Raw genomic sequence first — 14,784 nt, 5'->3', positions numbered from 1 at the left:
CTCCATAGGCCTTGCAGTTCCAGACAAGATAAGGTAACAAAGGACAGACAATGGACAATATGCCACAACTTAAGCTCACTTGACTTTTTGTCAGTTGAGCCAAAATGACATAACTTTGTTCCACCTGAAATGTTGAGTCAATAATTTTATTTAGAGAGTTTGAACTGAGAGATTTGTCAAAAGATTTCTAAGGGCAATAAAGTGAATTTATCACTGTAGTGTACTCCGAATAACCTTGACAAACTTTCTGCCATTATAAGTGAATACTTCTAAGGCTAAGTCAGAATGATTTTGTAGAACAGTGAATTTATGACTGACCTAAACCCATAACAAAAGTATCATGTGTGTCCATAAATATCCCAGGGATGTAAAGCATATGTCTCATACTGCAGCAACAGCAGCAGCAGCTACAGCAGGAGGAGGAGCAGCAATGGCAAATGAGGAAAGTAAATCCTTAAGAATTGCCTCTGTTGGACTGCTTAATCTTTCACGACAGGAAAATAACAAATCTTAGAAACTTTCTCTCTTTGTTTAATATTAACAGATTACAAAAATGAAAAGTTGCATTGCATAACATCCTAATGTGTCATTGACAAATGGAACAACATAGAAAAGTAACCTTTTAACTATACACATTAAGACCTTCAAACTGCATAGTTATGGAAGCACAGCTTTAATACTCAAACATGCAAGTATAAAACATCACAGCTGCTCAAATGGGCAAATAAAATAAAACCAGTTAAATATGAAGAAGTGTTTGGAGTTGAATCTCATACAACACCTGTGCCTTACACTTTCCTGCTTATAAATACTCCATTCACAAATCTCTTGTAAGTCTTAAAAACAACTTTCTTGAACAAGGAAAGAATAAAATTGGGTAACTATATAGAATAATAGTCATCATAATAATGATAATAATAGTAAACATACAACACCAATATGTTATTGTTGTTGGAACACACCAATGTACAATTTGTAACAAACAATGCTATCACAGCCAAGCATGCACTTTCAGTGCCTTTGCATTCCTTTAAAATTCGCCTCATGGCGAGAGGTATATTGATCAAGTCTGCTCATGTGCTTGAGACTTATGTGGGGAAGGGGGTGCTGCTGTTGGAGGTACTACACTAGACGTGTGTGGACTGGAGTGCTGACCCGCCTGGGGAGGTTGTGGTGGTGGCTGCTGTTGATGCTGGTGTGAAGAACCTGAGCTGCCACTGCTACCACCTGATTCCATACCTTCACTATTGTGGACCACTGGAAAGAATCGCTCTGAAACAAAGTAGTGTTATCATATAATCTTGTTATAAAACACATGTAAATTGAGGAAGTAAAGCAGTTTCAGAAAGCACAAATTTTGAAAACATGTGTAATTTATTCAGTTTTGGTTAGATAAATATATGTTTAAGTTATACTATGGAAACCAGTTCCTGATGAGTTTGAGTCAATGTCAACTTACAGCAACTGGTTCAGTTGGACATTGCATTTAACTTAAACAAGAGGCCCATAGGGCCTGTATCACTTACCTGGATATTTACGCAATCATGACAAAATATGTATACATTTGCACTGTACATGTATATAATACGTATTTCTCTAGATACAAATGTCGCATAAAGATCTGAACCATTTCCATGTTATGATCCAGAATAAATCATATTAAAGGTATTATTCTCTTTATAAAAAACAAATGTATGCAATGTATCTGTTTATTATAGGGTGGGGATAATATCAGTTTGCATGTTATGGTCAAGGTTCTAACTCCTTTGGGAGTGCCGGACAGATGAACAGAAGGGCAAGTCCTGGTAGCATATGTGCATTCCTCTCATTATACTCATACTTTGTTTGTTCATATAGTAATAACTTTTTAATTTGAAGTTTACAAGATATACAGCTTTTCCATTGGATGAAAGGTCGGTCACATGACCACGAAATTGACGTTCATAAGTGTATGAACGCCACAATTTGACGTTCATACGTTTTTCACGAGACCGTGTTCTTCAAAATGACATAACACTGACACAGACTACTTACACATTCCTGGGGAAAACCCTAGGAATTCCCTAGCACGAAAACATACATAAGCGTTCTTTCTGATCATTTAGAACCTTTATTCTTGGTCTCAGCGTTTCAGTATACATTGAGAAATGTCAGAGAGCGTGACTGCATGATTGTTCACGAATATCCTTGCTACGGCCTATCCTAATGAACAAACGAAGAAATGCACATCTAAACTATCGTAGTATCGACTCGATCCGTGTCAAGGCTGACACTGACCGTCTCCAGCAATCTATGAATTTACCTTAGCGTCTGTTTGACGCATCTTTTTTCACCTTTCAATGATCGGCCAGTTGATCAATGATGACTAACACATGTAACCGCCACAGGTTCATTAACAACTTCGGAAATCTCTCCCGTCACGTTTTTTGTGTCGGCCATTTTGACGTCTTGTACTTGTAGTATAGGTAATGGGGGTTCTGCCGCAACCCCACTGGAGCCAGATTTATATACCTATACTGCTACTACAGATGCGATTTAACGATTGTCATTAATTGTATTCAAGAGGGCGTCTTTTTCTTCTTTGGCACCCCCGTTTTCGGCACCCCCCTGCAGTATTTTTTCCACTAGAGCAATAGGATGTGCACAAAGCATACAACTGTGCCCAACAAATTCCCAATTGAACATTTGTGGTCAACTATAGTATAGAACAAAAATGGAAGAAGCGAAATATACAACTATGGAGAGCATGGGCATACGCGCAGAAATGTCTGTGTTCCAACATATACTAGTGGGGAATGCATACGAAGACAACTTGCTAACAGATATATCCAAGGTAGACTATTTGGAAGGAAATCTGGGTAGAACACATCTAGAACCTTTGGAGGGCCTACCAACATTTGTAGACTATATGTATGTATTTGGCTATCTAGAAGAAAATGATATAGTATCTCTACAGGGATCTGCGTCTTGTACAACTGGAGAAAATGGATCTGCAAAACGTATACTACAAGAAATACAAATAGCAACACGGAAAGTATACGGATGTCACGTGCATGCTACTTTTGCAAAGGCAATTTCCTATACAGGAGGCTCAGGAAGAAGCAAAATACGAGACACAATACAACAAATTTTTTCTTCGCTTTGTATTCTGTTTGTTTTTGTATTTATACAAAAACAAACAGAATACAAAGCGAAGAAAAAATGGATGGAAAGATTTTCCAACGAAGAACCCAAAGGTGTATTTGTATGCAAAATAGATGTCTCCCAGTTGTCCTTTGAGGAAACACAAAAGGGGTTGGATGCACTATACACGCAACTATATTCCTTCTGATACGAGATATATTCCATAGACTATACTAGAGACTTTTCTGGTGTACTAGATAGGAAAAAACTAGTGGAATACCTACAAAGCAAGGGATACTTTCTACAAGGTATACAATACGATTGTGGAGAAAGAGAAGGAACAATTCTAGCGGTACAGCGTCTGTAGGAGAACATGTATGTACTTGGGTATACAGTAGAAACAATAGAACATTTTCCATGAAGATATACAACAAAGTTGTCTGATCACTTGGTAAATCTACCACTGATCAGTGACGCCGTGTCAACGACCTTGACCAACATTCAGAAAGCACATGGGTCCAAGTCTCGCATTATGTCCAATCCCTGCCCATATCATGACACTAGATCCACCCCATGGATCCCTTTCAACAACGTTTCTGTCAGCGAAACGATCACCTAGACGCCGCCAAATTCTGACTCTTCCACCTAAAAGTCCATTTATACAGCGCCAGATTCCATTCACCAAGTTAATGCTCATGGCGCTACATAGTTTTAGCAAGTAATGCTAATGAAAGGGGGAGTAGAGTTGATAGTGTTGTGTGAAAAGGTGTGGTTTCAGATGAGCCTTAAAGGATGAAAGCGATGGCGATAGCTTAAGATCAGATGGTAGTTTGTTCGATAGCGAGGAAGCGCAGAACTGGAAAGATCTCTGACCAAAAGTTTTGAGACGGGTTTCCGGGACTTGTAACAGGTGGTTATTCTGAGAACATGGAGATCTGGAAGGCTTGTATTTAGGCAGTAGTTCGGTGAGATATAATGGGGCTGTTTCCATGTAGCATTTGTAGGCCAGGGTTAGAATTTTGAATTCAATTCTGGGTTTGAGTGGTAACCAGTGCAGCGACATCAGAGCAGGTGTTACTGGAGTCCATTTTGATGTCTTTGTGATGATATGTACTGCTGTATTTTGTACACATTGTAGCCTTTGGAGTTGATCATTTGTGATGTTACTCATGAGAATGTTGCAATAGTCAAGCCATCATATAACTAAAGATCTAGCCAAAGTTTGTGCAGCTTCTTTTGTGAGTAGATGTCGAACACTTCCAATGTTGCAGAGATGAAAGAAGCAGGACTTTGAGACATACATTTTGTTCCATAGTTAGTCCACTGTCCAGATAAACGTCAAGGTTTTTTCTCTGATTTTGAGAATTCGATATTGGAATCACCAACAAGAATCTTGTTACTTCTCATTTTCTCAAGATTTGTTCGGGTACCAATCAAAAAAGCCTCTGTCTTGTTGTCGTTTAATTTTAGTTTGTTCTCAGTCATCCACGACTTGATGGCTCTGGTGCAATCTTTCACTTTTTGAAGCTCTGTTTCAGTTTCAGATGACATGAAAGTCTTCATCAGTTGCGTATCATCGGAGTAGCAATGGTAGCTCAGTAGTCGCTTAGAGATGATATGACCCAAACCTTTAGTGTACAGTTTGAAAAGAATGGGTCCCAGAACTGACCCTTGGGGAAGCCCACAAATGAGAACAAAACTATCTGATGTTGCCTCATTGACAGTGACTGACTGACTGACACTGTCCATTTAAGTATGATGTAAACCATTGACAGCATTTCCTTCCAGTCCTATCTGATGGTGTAAACAGTCCAAAAGTTTGATGTGGTCTATGGTATCAAATGCTGCAGACAGATCAAGTAGAACAAGCAAGCTTACGTTACCTCTGTCTGCAGACGTAAGGAGTTCATTTAAGGCTCTAAGTAATGCAGTCTCTGTGCAGTGATTAGCTCTATATGCGGATTGGAATTTGTCTACTAGGTTATGGGCATCGAGGTGTTCGGAAAGTCAAATTTTTACCGCCTTCTCAAGCACTTTCGAGATGAAAGGTAGGTTTGATACCGGACACTAGTTTTCAAGCAAATTGAGGAGAGGTTTAACTATAGCTTCCTTGAAACTCTGAGGAACTTCACCTGATGAAAGACTAAGGTTGATAATCTTTGTTATGGCAGGAAGTAGAGTGTCAAGGTGATCAATGACGATGTTTGTTGGAATTGGATCTAGTTGACAGAACGTAGGTTTTGAGTCAGTGATCATTTTCCGGATTTCTAGTTCTGAGAACGGTTTCAAATCCTTCAGAGGTTCACCATTGAAACTGTTTTGCATGTCATGTAGTAGCAGGGGACTGTCACGTAAACAATCTGGAATGACGTTTGTGTAGCTGTCATGGATTGACTTCTCCTCTAGGCTTTGTCGAATCTTTTGTATCTTGTTGACAAAGTAGTTGCTAAAATCATTGGCTAATTTTTTGCTGCTTGCTGATTTTGGCAGAGTCTTTTCCGTCTTCTTGCCCATCAAAGAGTAAGTAAACTTATAGAGATCGCCTGGACGACCCATACTGTCCTTGATTTTCTGTGGGCAGTAGGCTGTTTTAGAGGTTCTTATCTCCCTCTGCATGGGAGACACAAAAGCGACTTTCATCAGAGAAGATGACATGCCTCCACTCACGATGACACAAATTGTGATGACCCTGTGCCAACTGAAGTCGTGCTTGTCGATGCCGGGGTTGGAGAACAGGACAACGTGCTGGTTGGCCACATGAGGTTGTTGGAACGGAGACGTCGGATCACAGTGTCCCCGACCTGTGTCGATTATGTATTCCTATGGTCTGTCTAGCACTTTCACTTGCAGTTAGGAACGGATGTATCGCTGGTGTTGACAGTGACCCTAGGACGACCGCTCCGAGGAAGGTCATCTATGGTCTGTGTAGCATTGTATTGGTGCAGGAGACGGTAAATTGTGGTTATGTTAATGTTGAAATGACGGGCAACATCTTGGACAGACTCTTCCAAATGTCCGATAGCCTGGTTTCTCTGAATTTGAGTTAGGCGTGGCATTGTTGACCAAGGAGTGGTAGGTCCAAGAATCGGCCACAGTTTTATACCCACTACAGTTTGTGACAGTTCGTGCATTTTCGATTTCGGGAGAAATTGGTGCATGATACCCACATTTCATTGAAATGGTGCATTTTGGCGATTTGTTTTTTATGTTGCGTTTTTACTCGGGACTTCAAAAATGCAACTAAAAATATTGATAACACCATCAGGCTTAACTACATGCTAAAACTTGTATCAATTTATGGTTCCATGTTTGTTACCTATTTGCTTAAAACAACTTGCGTTTCTTTTGCGTGTGAGTATATGTTGTGCAATTGGTTCTAGCAATTCTAGTATCTTTCGTAGTCTTTTTGTTTGCCAAATAGATAGAAAACAATATACATCTACATTTTTGATATTTTATATACATCTAGCTACAACACGTTCTCCTTTCCATCCGAGTATAGAAATAGTTTTTCCAGAAAATTCGGACATCTTTCTACACCAGTCCCCCAAACTTTCTTCTACAATATTTTTGGTATCTGTAGATGCAATTCTATATTCTTGTATATTCTTGTATGTTTTTTGTATTTCTTCTATTTCTTGTTCTCTCTTTATCCTTTCCTCCTTTTCTTTTTGTATTCTTTGTTCGTTAATTTTGCAATATTTTCTTTCCATAGATTGCTATCCAACCAGTCTTCTATGTCTTGCAATTTTTGTTCTCTATTGGATCTGGAAAGAGTGACTATTTGTCTTTTGGTTTCCATTTCTATTGCTTGGAATTGGGAAACTTCTTTTCCTATTCTCTTGGATTTGTTTTTCCGGAATATCCATTCTATGTGTTCTGTGCTTGGGAGAAGCATGGAAGGGTTTGTATCTGCCTTGGATATTTTTGTTGGTCGTTCGGATGGCGCAAGAAGAGTTTTGGAATCCTTTGCTTTTGTATAGCACTGAAGTGGACCAAACTCTACAACTTCGTTTGTAGAAGATAGGATGTCTATACGAAATATTGGACAAGCGCGAAACCCAAAGTCTCCAAGTGCAAATTCTACTGCTTTTTACCATTTCTTCGGATCTTCTACTGTCTCTTTTTTCGGATGTATATGTATCCCTGCTTTTCTCCAGTTTTTGTGTGTGCATACAATGCTGCAAATATCTTCCCAAGAGATCTAGAGGCGATTATACAAGATCTATCCAATTTCTTTGCCAAGTTTCTCCATTGGTTTTCTGGATGTTTTTCGAGAAATAGTGGTTCTTCTTTGGGGGATACCAACTCTAGAATTTCGTCTACAACTCAAGGTCCTATGTCTTCATCTGGTGCATACACAGATACTTCTATTCGAGAACAACCTCTTTTCTGTACGTCTGGATGCAAAAATGTTTTTCGTAGGTGTCTATTTGGGCAATCTACGTATTCGCAAAGATGTGCTCCTATTGGATTCCGAACGTCCCCCACTTCGAAATTGGAAACAACTTTGTTGTATACCTTCGCAAAAAAATGTTCTATAGTTCCTACTGTATAGCCAAGTACATACATGTTCTCCTACAAATGCTGTATTGTCTAGAATTGTTCCTTCTCTTTCTCCACAATCGTTTTGTATACCTTGTAGAAAGTATCCCTCGCTTTGTAGGTATTCCACTAGTTTTTTCCTATCTAGTACACCAGAAAAGTCTCTAGTATAGTCTATGGAATATATCTCGTATCCGAAGGAATATAGTTGCAAAGTGTGTAGTGCATCCAACCTCTTTTGTGTTTCCTCTAGGGGCAACTCGGAGACATCAATTTTGCATACAAATACTGTAAATCATGAAACTAATGCGTCTCCAAAAGAATGCGACCACTGGCCACTAGCCAAAAACGCGACTCAATATGAATGCGACACCCACCTCCTCTCAAGCATCAGTGTATTTGTGTATAAAGAAAATGTCCTCTGTTAGGTTTACAGAAGAATCGTCACCGTAATCCATCCCTACATTAACCCAATCATACACCAAATAGCACCGCTTATTAGCGCTGAGTAAAGTACTTCCTCTAAAACAATACATGCGCGCTGGCTCGTGTCGGCCTTTGAAGCAGTCGTAAAGAACAAAGACACCGTGTTTCGTGGGTGGCGTCTGTCTGGACTTGCAGGTATGATCAGTGATGACATAAGTAAGTAGAACGCTTGTCTTGACCCCAGCAGTGACAGTTCACAGGATGTGATTAGTGTTTGAATGACAATGTTTATATACTTACTACCAGTGCTGCAAAAAAAATCAGTGTTGTGGAATACATAGCTGTTTGTTTTCAGCGTATGTCTAAGTTGGTATTTCTTCTATCCAAAATTTCTTATTGCTGATATAAATGCGAAGTTTAATAATGCAAACAAAGACCACTCGCATTTTTCACATTTAATTCCGCTCGCGTTAATTTCAAGATTTACAGAACACCTTTGGGTTCTTCGTTGGAAAATCTTTCCATCCATTTTTTTCTTCGCTTTGTATTGTTTGTTTTTGTTGTATTGTGTCTCGTATTTTGCTTCCGGAGCCTCCTATATAGGAAATTGCATTTGCAATAGTAGCATGCACGCGACATCCGTATACTTTCCGTGTTGCTATCTGTATTTCTTGTAGTATACGTTTTGCAGATCCATTTTCTCCAGTTGTACAAGACGCAGATCTGCGCGTATGCCCATGCTCTCCATGGTTGGGCACAAATGTTCAACTGGGAATTCGTTGGGCACAGTTGTTTGCTTTGTGCACATCCTATTGCTCTAGTTGAAAATATATTGCAGGGGGGTGCCGAAATCGGGGGTGCCAAAGAAGAAAAAGATGCCCTCTTGAATACGATTCATGAAGATCTTTAAATCGCATCATCATTTTTGCATACAAAATTCCATCTGTAGTAGCAGTATAGGTATATAAATCTGGCTCCAGTGGGGTTGCGGCAGAACCCCCATTACCTATACTACTTGTACTTCATGTAAATGTATTACGACGCGCTGTCATTGTGACTGACGTACTGAGGTAGTTCTGACTGCAAGCTCCAACGTTCATACAGTTTGGCCCTCACTCTATGAAGGTTCATACTCCAATGAACTCACACAAAGTGAGAGTCAATTCTTAAATGAATATAAACAATATAAAAAAAGAGTCCTATGAAGCCTTAAGAAGGGACAGGCACTAGGGTCGCTTTATGTCATCAGAAAAAGATTAATTAATGTGAAATTCATACACACAAAAAGCCCCTTCTCTGAGATAAGCTTACTTCAGTCATATCTGAGAAGACTTGTCCCCATTGCAGACACTATGCACTTTGTAAAATAACATTGATCAAGGGCAGTAACTGTGTATGCTCAAAATCCACAAACATGAGTCAAGGGAAAACCCCAAAGTAACTCTGGATAAAAATAATTTACGGGACCATCTTCCAAACACAGCCTTGACAAATGTCTCTTTGACAAGCATGCAATGTTTCTGAGAAAGGTTGTCCACATTGCAGACACCATGCACCAAGTTGAAAAGCATGGAGCAAGGGCAATAATTCTGTAAAAATAATATTTACATCACCAATATTCAAACTCGACCGATCTGAATAGCAAGTTTCAACAAGAAATATTCAACGGTTTATGAGTTCTGCTCCGGAAACGGAGGACAGACGGATATGTTTTTTCAAAGTGGGCACATTGAAATGTTCAAGCAACAGATGATCAATTAGTGTATCTGATTCAACCTTTACCCATGTTCTTCACCACTGGATATAGGGGCTCCATTACACTTGGCTCTAACCATAACTTTCAATGTGACTGATAAGTTTTCAAAATAGGTGAGTATAAATTGCGAGGTAAATCAGGATATATGGAGGTTAAAGGACAAAGCCTCATCAAAATATGCTGTGAGAGCTTATTTGTAACATAACAGAGGGAATAAAAATAATCCTCTGCAACATTAAAATTCACATTAAATAAAATTGCCAGGTATTTTTCAGAATCATGCTTGACAATCACATGTACCACTTTGTCATGATTACCCATGATGATCCTAAAATTGCACATGCATCCTGGTCATTGCTGGCATAAAATCCCATCAGAAAGAAACTCTTCAATTTAGTCAATTCCTTGAATTGTTTTAACTGTGAAAAGCAACTTTGTTGCAACCTTGTGAATGTTATTCCATGACTATCAGGAAATGAGTAGTTGCATGCAATTGAATACTTGAAACCGGGATTCCGCAAAACGTTGTTGCTAGACATTCACACCATACAGTCCTTCAAGGGTCAGTACCATAGACATTCAACACTAGGGACCGACCACATTCTGGACTTTCATGAGTGACAGCAGGATAATCATATTTATTTAGTTCACCTGCGAAAGTGGTTTCAGACTGCAACTTTGACAGCCTTCAGTATCCCTGGCTAACATTCAATTAGTGCAAGGACTGTGAGGAATCGATAACTTGAGTACAACATCTGACCGAGGCTTCCAATGTCCCTCTATGTCATATAAGCACCTAACTGGCATGGTCTAGACAACATCTGAGGTTCAGGTTACAGGACTGGAGGTTATTTCTCTTCACAGATGTGTTCAGGTTTTATCTTGACAGCAGAGATGGCTGTCAGCATGTTTATCAATGGAACTTTTTGCTGCACATGATATGTTCAACATTCTGCATTCGGTGGTGGGAGTGTGACTTCATTGGACAACTGAACATACCCACACTCCCTTGGCTTGCTTTTTTTCCAGATCTGTTGCCCACTGAAAATGTTTGGGATGAAATGAAACACCGTTTATGCCAACTGAGATGATGTTTACAGATGACATGTGTTGACATTGTCATGAAGAATTAACTCCTCAAAATAAGTCCGACTACAGTGATCCCTCACAACAATGCTACGTTAAGGGACCACATAATGATGAGTGTTATAGGTGATCAGCCATATGACCGAGGTGGAGTTGTAGGGGATAGATGACCAACAAAACAGTACATGCCAAGACCACTTAACACGATATTACTTCTATAGACAATTCTTAGCCAATATGCATGACCAATCTGTCAATCACACTATGGAAATGGCAACCCGGGGTAGAAAGGATTACTGCTGGGTGCCTCTGTGTAGAAACGATGCCCGTGGGGATTTTAGGGTCTTTCCACTGCATTAATGTCATGCAAGTAAATGTGGAGAAATGCTGACTTTGTCGAATACATGTGATTGGGTAGGAATGTTTTTTATCTGTGTTAGGCCAAGTATAAGTGTAGGTAGGCCTGAAATTCTGACTTTGTCGAATACATGTGATTGGGTAGGAATGTTTTTTATCTGTGTTAGGCCAAGTATAAATGTAGGTAGGCCTGAAATGCTGACTTTGTCGAATACATGTGATTGGGTAGGAATGTTTTTTATCTGTGTTAGGCCAAGTATAAGTGTAGGTAGGCCTGAAATGCTGACTTTGTCGAATACATGTGATGGGGTAGGAATGTTTTTTATCTGTGTTAGGCCAAGTATAAGTGTAGGTAGGTCTATATGAAAATATAAGATGTGAGATAACATAGGTGTTACTATCATCAACTTTTAATGATATGGGAAGTGGCTTTGTGTATGTGGACAGAATTAATGAAATGATAAAATTAATGAGGTGAGGTGAGGTGAGGTGAGGTGAGGTGAGGTGAGGTGAGGTGAAATGTGGTTTTACGTCGCCTCCAAGATTATTGCACTTATATAGCGACGTGCATGTTAGTGTGTGTGTTTGTGTGGCTGCTTGTACTAGTACAGACTGATGGCAATTTATAATGCTAGCTCACTGAGATACCATGCCGCAGTTTAATATGAATACCCCACTCAGACACAGTATACCATCTCTGAGCGGACCAGTCCTTGTTTTAGCCCCTCAATGCCGAGCACCAGACAGGGTAACAACAAGTACCATCTTTTAATGTGTTTTGGTATGAGGCGGCCGGGATCAAACCCTGGACATTCCGATCTCCGGGCAGAGGCTCTACCACTAGAACCACTCAGGCGGTCTCGAAAATTAATGAGGAGTTTGGAAAGGGAGTGAGGAAGGGAGGGTGAAATTGGTAATAATTTTTACTATGCTTCAGAAAAGTAAATGCATCCATTTCCTATCAGTGATTTTCCAGATCTAGTGGACAGTTTCTGAATACTGTGTTCCACGAACGAAAAATTGAAATAAGGAAACTACATTTAATTTTTTTGCAATCGCCGCCATTATGCGAATGTGACTTGGCTTACGTTAGCCTCATTAAGAATGGTCTATAGCCTGGCCTTGCACATCATATCCAAGTTTGAAAAAAGATCAAATGCAAAGGACAACCATTGTACAAGATCAACAGAGACCCATTGTACAAGATCAACACACTCCCTTGGCTAGACATAATCTCTTCATCCCTCAGACAGCAGATGCTTAATACGAATGTAAACCGGAAAGTGTTTTTAATGCTCGTTGAATTTCATGCCTGACCCTGAAAATTTAACCATAAACTTCAAGTAAAACTACACCTAATCGTGGGCATGTGTGGTTTAGTCATGCTATCTTTCCAGCGACGCCACTCTGGCCACCAGGGACAAGAAGTGAGGGTCAGAGATCCCTGCTTGTGCAACCTGGCTGGTAATGCATGAAAGCCATAAAATTGAAAATGAGATCATCCTCACTTGTAACTACTTCGGCATGAACACATTTCTTGGTCTCGCAACTCAAAGCGACAATGTCGCTCTCAGAAGCATTTTTTCTGTCATAATGTCAATGCCTCGATATTGTTTCTGATCAATAGATTTCAACAATGTGATACACACAGCCTCATTTGCCGCGTCATCACACGATTCCTTAGCCATATCACTAACAATGTCACAATGATGATCATAAAGAATGCCTCAGAACAAACACCCAAATTAGCATGTGTACAAAATCTTTCATAATTGTACAAAATGAAGTCCAGACATCAACAAGCCATGAACAATACAAGTATTTGTTTGAAACTTCCCCCCTTCAATATGATGAGACGTGTCCCACTTAACACAATGCTTATATCTTTCAGTTTTAAGGCTTGCGAACAGTTCTCTTGAGTTGCATGATTATGAGCCTGATTAAATTCTTTAGCTGACTGAGTAACAACGAAGAGTTCTTCGGAGGTGTCTTCATGTGAAGATATTTGATAAGAAGGTTGTATCAACAATTCATGTTCAGAAGGTTCAGTTTGTTCAAAAAACACCCCTTCCATGACGATTCAAATAAAAGTCAAACACTTCACACAAAACAAAATTATAAGAAACTTCAGAAATTTTCTTGGCCATGGTTAATTTCACAGAATCTAACTTGTTATAGACTGACAATTTCTCATTTTCATCACTCACATAAAAACGAATAGTTCCAGAAATGTTAGTAGACAACGATAGTTTTCTTTTTTCAATTGGCCGTTTTCTTCCAGGATTTTCCTGCCTATTTCATCCCGAAGTCTTGGTACAAGTGCTGGCTGAAAAGTCATTTAATGAATCATAGACATAAGAACTGCAACTGTAGTGTTATTATTGTCTTTGTACCAGACCATCTTGTGAACCTACCCATTGAAATCACCAGAAATGGACAAAAATGGCTATAGGGCAGTCATCAAGTACCCGCAACTGAAAGGGCTAACTCCAACACAGATACATGCTGACATGATCTCCACTTTAGGGGATTATGCCCCTTCCTTTTCCACTGTAATGAAGTGGGCTGCGTAATTCAAGCGTGGCAGAGAGAGCCTTGACGATGACCCGCATCCAGGAAGGCCTTTAACAGCAACCATTCCGGAAAACATTACCCGGGTGCATGACATGGTGATGGCTGATCAACGATTGACCACTCGACATATTGCCAGAGTTGTGGGCATCTCTCATGAGAGGGTTGAGCACATTATCACCAACGAGTTGGGAATGACAGAATTTTCTGCAAGATGGGCGCCAAAGCTCTTGACAGCGGATCAGAAACGTGTCAGATTCCTGCTGTTTTGAAGCAGATCCCGATGATTTTTTGGCTCGATTTGTAACCACGGATGAGACCTAGCTGGATTCATCACTTTCAACCAGAAACCAAAATTCAGTCCAAACAATGGAAGCATCCGGAATCACCAGCCCCCCAGCCAAGTTGGTTCCTGCTGCTGGAAAAGGGTTGGCTTCAGTCTTTTGGGATTACAGGGGTATTCTGCTAATTGACTATCTTGAAAAAGGCCAGACTATCAATGGAAGATATTATGCTGACCTACTGAGACAGTTGCGTAAAGCTATCAAAACTAAGCGACGGGGAATGCTCACTAAAGGAGCCCTGTTGCACCAAAACAATGCTCCGGTTTACAAATCAGTGGTTGCCATGTCAGCGATCCATGATTGTGGCTTCGAACTCATTGACCATCCCCCTTATTCACCCGATTTAGCCCCGTCAGACTTCCACTTGTTTCCCTAAATGAAAAATGAACTAGCCGGTCACCATTTTCCTAGTAATGATGACGTCATTTCCGCTGTGAATGATTTTTTTAGGGTGGCTGAAGAACATTTGTTCTTGACCGGCATCCAGGCCTTGCAGCATCGCTGCCAAAAGTGTGTAAACCTGGAAGAGGACTATGTGGAGAAATAAATGAAAACCATTGTCTTGGTACAGGTCTT

The 14,784-nt window shown here is 39.9% G+C and overlaps 1 protein-coding gene across 3 annotated transcripts in view; it reads right to left on the bottom strand.

Moving 5' to 3' along the window:
- Positions 1–515: 515 nt before the first annotated feature.
- The window catches only part of LOC139478918 (nuclear factor 1 X-type-like), a 273,086-nt gene continuing 258,817 nt past the window's right edge, over positions 516–14,784 (bottom strand). For all 3 annotated transcript variants that reach the window (XM_071261607.1, XM_071261605.1, XM_071261606.1), the window contains one exon: positions 516–1,272. In XM_071261607.1, coding sequence (XP_071117708.1) covers positions 1,064–1,272 — 209 coding nt within the window. In that variant the 3' untranslated portion in view covers positions 516–1,063. The remainder of the gene's footprint in view (positions 1,273–14,784) is intronic.

This window comes from Haliotis cracherodii, unplaced genomic scaffold, assembly GCF_022045235.1.
Source record: "Haliotis cracherodii isolate W230 unplaced genomic scaffold, xgHalCrac1.p SCAF_4, whole genome shotgun sequence".
Classification (NCBI taxonomy): domain Eukaryota; kingdom Metazoa; phylum Mollusca; class Gastropoda; order Lepetellida; family Haliotidae; genus Haliotis; species Haliotis cracherodii.
Note: the sequence above shows the minus strand (reverse complement) of the source record. Positions and strands in the feature narration are given on the sequence as shown.